The 6,468-nt window shown below is 46.3% G+C and overlaps 1 protein-coding gene across 2 annotated transcripts in view; it reads left to right on the forward strand.

Annotated features, from left to right (window-relative positions):
- Positions 1–5,754, forward strand: part of THAP4 (THAP domain containing 4) — a 17,995-nt gene extending 12,241 nt beyond the window's left edge. For both annotated transcript variants that reach the window (XM_027906124.1, XM_027906125.1), the window contains 4 exons: positions 1,410–1,569; positions 3,010–3,119; positions 4,010–4,113; positions 5,445–5,754. In XM_027906124.1, the coding sequence (XP_027761925.1) occupies positions 1,410–1,569; positions 3,010–3,119; positions 4,010–4,113; positions 5,445–5,564 (494 nt within the window). In that variant the 3' untranslated portion in view covers positions 5,565–5,754. The remainder of the gene's footprint in view (positions 1–1,409; positions 1,570–3,009; positions 3,120–4,009; positions 4,114–5,444) is intronic.
- Positions 5,755–6,468: the final 714 nt, after the last annotated feature.

Genomic DNA, 6,468 nt, shown 5'->3' on the forward strand with positions numbered 1-6,468 from the left:
TTCTGAGCTCTCACGTTTTCTCATGTTGGTTGACTTTGCAAAATACTTCAGGATAAAGCAGAGTTATTAATAGCACCTTGCTGACATGCAGGTTGGCTTTCCAAACCTGCCTGTCTGTGGGAGAATGAGTACCAAAAGTGGTCTCTTTTACCCAGGAAAGCTTCTGTTCCTCCTCCTTTGGCATTCCAGGTATGGACTGTCTGTTCTTCCTCCTTGCTCAGTGTTTTTAGCCTGACATTTGATACAGAGCACAGTGAAACTCAGACTGATCAAGCAAATTTTGACCACAACATCACCTTCTTAGGCCCTGATTTCTCCCTGCAGCCTTTCAGAACAGCTAGACAAGCATCTTGTTCTTTTATTTGGTGATCTCACTAGGTGTGGAAAACACCCCCGTGGAACTCCCACCATGCCAGTAGGAAACATTTATCCTGTGAGGGGGAGGAGGACATGCTTTAAGCATACTTGAGTTTGCATAACAGACTGTTACTAGAGTAGTGGGCCCACATTTGTATGGGAGTCAGGCTTTCCCAGGATCCCATGGGTGCTGTCTCACTTTCCCTACTTATACCTTAGTAATGGATCTGCTCTGTTTTTCACGTGGCTTTAAGTTGTCTGTCTCCGTTTCTCTGATTAATTTTTTTCAGGTCACCATCTCTGAAAGCAAAGTGCTAAACTGTTGTTTATCAGAGCTCTCCTAAAGAAGCTTTAAATATGAAACAGACTTTGGTTGCTCCTTAATAAATGTAGTGACAAAGGGAAGTGTCTTTCTCTTCCATTTACTCTTTACCTTACAGGCACCCAAGTCTTTTTAAAATGTTTCACTTAGTCCAGAGCCTAAGCAGAACATCTTCTGAATGATCCCTGCCTGTCTCTTTCTGTAAGTTCAGGTCACTGTTAACCTCTTAAAAAAATTATAGCCAAATGTTGATCTTAAAAATGAACACAGCCCGATTTTCCTCTGAAGTGAGGACTTACATCCTTGGTCTCTGAAACAATCAGGGAAGGTACGTACTCAGTGCCTGAGAAAGATCAGCCCAGAGCATTAGAGAATTTGTCACCGTTTAGTGATTTTTCTTTACACTGAGATTTCAGTCATCTTCTTTCTTGCACATAGACGGGAGGGTGCTTTCCTTTCGGATCAGACTACTGAGAGGAGTCAGAAATGGACCACCTGGAAGAGTGCTCTTATTCTGTGTAAGGCTAGGAGCATATCTGGAAACGGACCCAATTTCCGTGACTGTGCATTGTTCCCCATCTCCCCTCGCACCTCAGAGGTGGCGCTGCTCTGGAGAGGAGTGTTGCTGCAGCGTTCGTCCATTTCTGAGGTGTTTGGTGTTCACCTCCAGCCAACTGTAGAGCACAGGTCCCTGAGTTTTTATTCTTCCTTCTTTCTTCTTCCTCCACAGAGACTCCCCAGCTGAACCCTGTGATGGAACCCCTGTCCTGGATGCTGGGCACCTGGCTCTCGGACCCGCCAGGAGACGGCACCTTCCCTACAATGAAGCCCTTCCAGTACCTGGAAGAAGTGCACATCTCTCACGTGGGGCAGCCCATGCTCAACTTCTCGTAAGTCAAGGGTCTGCCTGTGCTGGCAGCAGCTACTGGAGTGCAGCAGGCATGGCTCCAGTGTGATTTGTTGGTTGTGTTTCTTTTCCAATGGCAAAGTACACAAATTTTCACCTACCAAATGAGATGATGTCGTGGTATGTGACTGCATGGTCTGACTTTTATTTTCCTTGAAAACTTGGCATAGTTTGTGAGACTCCAACTTACAGATGTGATAAATGAGGGAGCTGTGGCATGGCTGCCAGGTCTGTCCATTTTAAACTGTGGTCCTCAGCCTTCACCAGTGTCAAAATCTGAGAAAAATTAGTCTTTATCAAACCATATGGGATGGGAGGCAGATAGCTTAACTGCTTCAGCTGCAGATGATTGTTCCAAGAGAAATCAGAAGGAATCTGGAGAGAGAGAAGTGACATGTTAGCTGCTGCTCAGTACTGCTCTGGTGCTCGTTTGGGAGGGGTAAGTTGGAAAGTGTGTTGCTTTGAAATCAAGAAAAGAATAATTGCAAGATGGAAGTCCTATGTGAGAGATGCCCTGTGTTCCTTGAGTGTGACGCAGCTGCCAGCTCAGCCTGTGACAGTTTTAGTCCAATTTCCAAAAGAAACAAAGCTCTGACAGTTGTGCTCTGGCTGCACCTCCCTCTCCAGCTTGTGAACAGTTGCTGATTTGAGTCACCTGGGGTTTTTTTTGTTCTTTTCTTTTGTGCCAAGGAGATACACAACTTAGATCTGTTGAGCTTTGAAGCCCGTGGGTTTCTGTGAGGTGTAGGGGTGCCTTGTGCTGCTAGTCTTTTGGGAATCTTGACTCTGTGTGATTATTTTACTTCATGCAGGGAACACTTGCTTTTTAGCCCTCAGTGCTGCTTTAATGGTTCCAACTAATGTAACAGATGAACACACGTGAAATATATAATCACCCACATTATGGGTGACCAAACCTACGGTTTTTAAAGCCTCCTGAAGAATAAATAAATAAGAATCTGAGCTGAATTTATCTTTTTGAAGGGAGTGATAGGAGAAATACATTTGTTCTATTGCTGCCTGCAGCAAGGAGTATACAGAAAAGACAACTTGCCGGGTGTAAAATCTAGACATGATACTGCAGTTCCAGATATTTATTTGAGAAAAGGAAATATTTTAGACAGAATGTGGCTTCAGCATCTGTGAAATGTCTGAGTTCCTGAGGAGTTTCTGAGCTAGCTCTTAGAAAGACCCAGGAGCTGTAGAAAATCTAGAACTGAAATAACTAACTCCAGCACTAAGAAATAGCTATGCCTGTAAAGTAACCATGTTTTTCCCCATCTCCCAGCTGTGAAGTGTTGTCAGTTGTTTACCCTTCAAAGAATACTGCAGGCACTCACATGGTTAAATAAGAGGAAGCCAGGCCAAACAGTGTGTTTTCAGTGTAAAACACATCAGCTTTTGTGCTCTGATTTCCCCTCAGGTTCAACGCCTTCCATCCGGACACCAGGAAGCCCATGCACCGGGAGTGTGGTTTCATCCGCCTCAAGCCTGACACTAATAAGGTGGCCTTCATCAGTGCCCAGAACACAGGTACACACCTGATACCCATGCTGGGGAAAAGAAGAGGTCCTTGCCTTGCTGTGCTGTTTCATCACTTTTTCAGGAAGTTGTCACAGCTCCCACAGTTTTGTTTAATTGACTTTGCCGTGGCCATCGCTGCTCTCGGGCACTGGACCCACAGGTCTAAAGCAGGAAGTCTCTCATGGTGTGGATGTAGCACCTTGGTCCTTGTTACACACCTGGCAGGGGCTGAATGAGAGAGAACCACGTCTCAGTTATTAAAAGTGTTAAAGTGTTAAACCCAGGTTGATGCTTAAATTTGCATCTAAGATGGCAGGGGCTGAAGGGAGAAGTGCCAGTTGCTGTGTGGTACTCATCCCACATGGTATGAGTAAGTCTGGCTGGATTTTTCTGAGCAATATTCTGTGTCTGATGGTGTGTGGATTTGTAGTTGTCAGTAATGCTTGGGCAAATAATTCTACATGGAGGGTGATGGTATGTTATGTAACCTAATAGATCATGGAATGGTTTGGGTTGAAGGGACAATAAAGTTCATCCAGTTCTACCTCCTGCCATGGGCAGGGACACCTTCCACTATCCCAGGTTGCTCCAAGCCCCATCCAACCTGGCCTTGAGCACTTCCAGGGATGTGGCAGCTTCTCTGGACAACCTGTGCCAGGGCCTCACCACCCTCACAGGGAATAGTTTCTTCACAATATCCCATCTAAATCTCTCCTCTTTCAGATTAAAACTGTTCTCCTTGTCCTATCCCCACCTGCCTGTGCAAAAAGTAACAGAATCACAGAAATCTTTCCTCTTTTTATAAGCCCCTTTAAAGTCCTGAAAGCTACAGTAATAATTGTGACATAGCTAAATAACCTTTGTAGCCTAATAATATGTATGTCCTTGCTTTAATTTAGGTCTGGTGGAGGTGGAGGAAGGGGAGGTGAATGGACAAGAGCTCTCTATAGCTTCCCACTCCATAGCCAGGATCTCCTTTGCCAAGAAGCCCCACGTAGAGCAGGTGAGTACACACACAGTGAGCAATTCCCATAGCATTGCTCGCCCTAGAAGGAGTCTAGCTGAGAGAATAGGTTAATTAGCATGCATTAATTACAGAATACCATCAGGAGTTCTTGGAAATATTGCATGGTGTCCTGGCTTATCCTTTCTGTAACAGCCTTAAGAAGGTATTCTGTACATTATGAGACCCAGAGGGATCATTAAGAACTGATGGGCTGGATCAGACCAGCCAACCCAGAATCCTGTCTCCAGCAGTGGCCAGTAGCAGGTCCTTAGGGAAGAAAATAGGAAAGTGTTAACTAAATACCCTTTTGTGGCAGTGGGGTTAGTTCTTAATGCTGTGTTTCTGGATTGATTGCAGTATGAGGGTGCACATGTAAGTTATGGTCAGTATTTGGCCTCATCAGGGTATTTTAGGAACACCTGAGGTCTTGCAGATCTTGCTCACTTGCTTTTCAGGGCATTCACACCTTGCTCTGGGCTCTTTTCCCATCTGTGGCTGCAGGCAGGGCTGACACTTGCTGTCAGCTCCAGCCTTGGTCAGTTGCTTTTAGGGCCTTTTTTGGGTTTTAACTTGTTTTCAGTGTGTAGCAGGGGGTTGTTGGCACAGCTGGAAGGGGTACAACCAGCTTGTGAGTAAGGTGGCACTGCTGGGGTCAGTGTGGCATCCTGAGGTCACTGTTGGAGGTGTCAGTGTCTCATCTGAAGTTGTCATGGCTGACCAGCAGCTGAGAATGACAGCGAGGCTAAACAAGCTCTCACAGCCTGGTTTTTATGTGCCTACAGAGTGTCCTAACTTCAGAAAGTCCTAACTCCCCTGCCTTTGGATGCATATTTTCAGTTGCTGGGTTTCCCCTTTCCCAGAAAGAGCTGTGTTGCCTCCTTCCTGTAGCAAAACTAAAGCCATTATATACTATGTCCTGCTTTACCCTGGTTTGGGGACCTGCTGAGAGGCCAAGGGGTTTGGAAGGCTGCTTTGGTGAATAATGCCTCATCCATCTCCCTGAGCTGCCAGCAGGGAGCCACTCTTCTGGTGGAGGGATATGGTGGACAGATGCCTGTCTGTACTGAGGTGATGTCAGCTATAATGCCAGGACCTTGCCTTGCTCCATGGATAATGGTCTTCGAGCTGGTGTTATGGAGAAGGCTGCTTTCTTTGGGAGAGAAAATTCCTTGTTTACTTGCCTGCTGTAGTGAGGATATTCTTCCTCAGTGGTGTGTTGACAATAGGCGTGAGGTTGGCAGAGGAAAGGTAGAAAGCACTGGTAAGGGATTTACCCATGGATGCTCTTTGCTTGATTTCCTTATTTCTTTCCTTGCCCCCCCATTTAGATTACCAGAAAATTCAGGCTCAATTCTGATGGGAAACTCGAACAAACTGTCTCAATGGCAACCACTACGCAGCCCATGACTCAGCACCTCCACATCACCTACAAGAAGGTGACGCCCTGATGCCGGCAGTGCTGGGTCTCCTTGGGCAGGGAGCAGCAGCAGCACGGGAGCACAGTAGAGCAGACTCTGGAGCCTGCTGCCTGCACTCATCCCCTGGGCCCCGGAGCTGTTTGTCCTGTTGAGAATGTTACTCAGATCTTTCTGTAATGGTATATTAAAAAAAAAAATAAATAAAAAGCTTTTATTTTTATGGCCATGTCTTTGGTGTGGTTGCCGGGTGGTATGTGCCTCCTGCTTCTTGGCAGTGCGTATGGAGGGGCTTTGTGCTGCTTGTTCATTAGTAGGTGTTGCATTAGAGATTGAAACTCCTGGGCATCCAGGCTAACACTGAGGAAGCAGAAAGTTCAAGAATGGATTTGCACTGCAGGGACAGACCCTGAGAACTCCAGAGCCTGTCCAATGAATCTTGACTTAAATACTGGGAGGGAGAACCTTCTTGCTGTGGGACAGAGGGTACTATTGCAGACCCTGATCCCAGTGGCACTGTACAGCAGTTGGAAGGGAGTTGGTGCAGTGCTGGCAGCCAGGGCCAAAACTTAGTGAGCATTATAATGCATAATATCACAAGAGCTTAGGGAACACATGTGAGCCATCAGACAGAAAGAAACAGCCAACAGTAGGGATCAATTTCATCAAGTGTTTCCAACTCTCGAATTCTAAGGCAGCCTAACATTTAATGACATCATTCATCAAGTCCCTAAGCAGTGAGGGAGGATAACGACTCACACCACTACTGGTCTACAGCAGAGATTCTTACAAAGGGCCTTGGACCAGGTGACCTCGAGAGGTCCATGCCAGCCCCAGCCAATCCAGGAGTGTAAAACTGACACAACCACCACCAGAAGAAGGGACCCTTCTGGAAGGAAGCTGGGCTAATGCCAAGATGTGCCGGGTGGGCTTTGTG

This window comes from Empidonax traillii, unplaced genomic scaffold (assembly GCF_003031625.1).
Source record: "Empidonax traillii isolate 1590-97213 ecotype Southwest subspecies unplaced genomic scaffold, ASM303162v1 scaffold1250:size145484, whole genome shotgun sequence".
In the NCBI taxonomy this organism is placed as follows: Eukaryota; Metazoa; Chordata; class Aves; order Passeriformes; family Tyrannidae; genus Empidonax; species Empidonax traillii.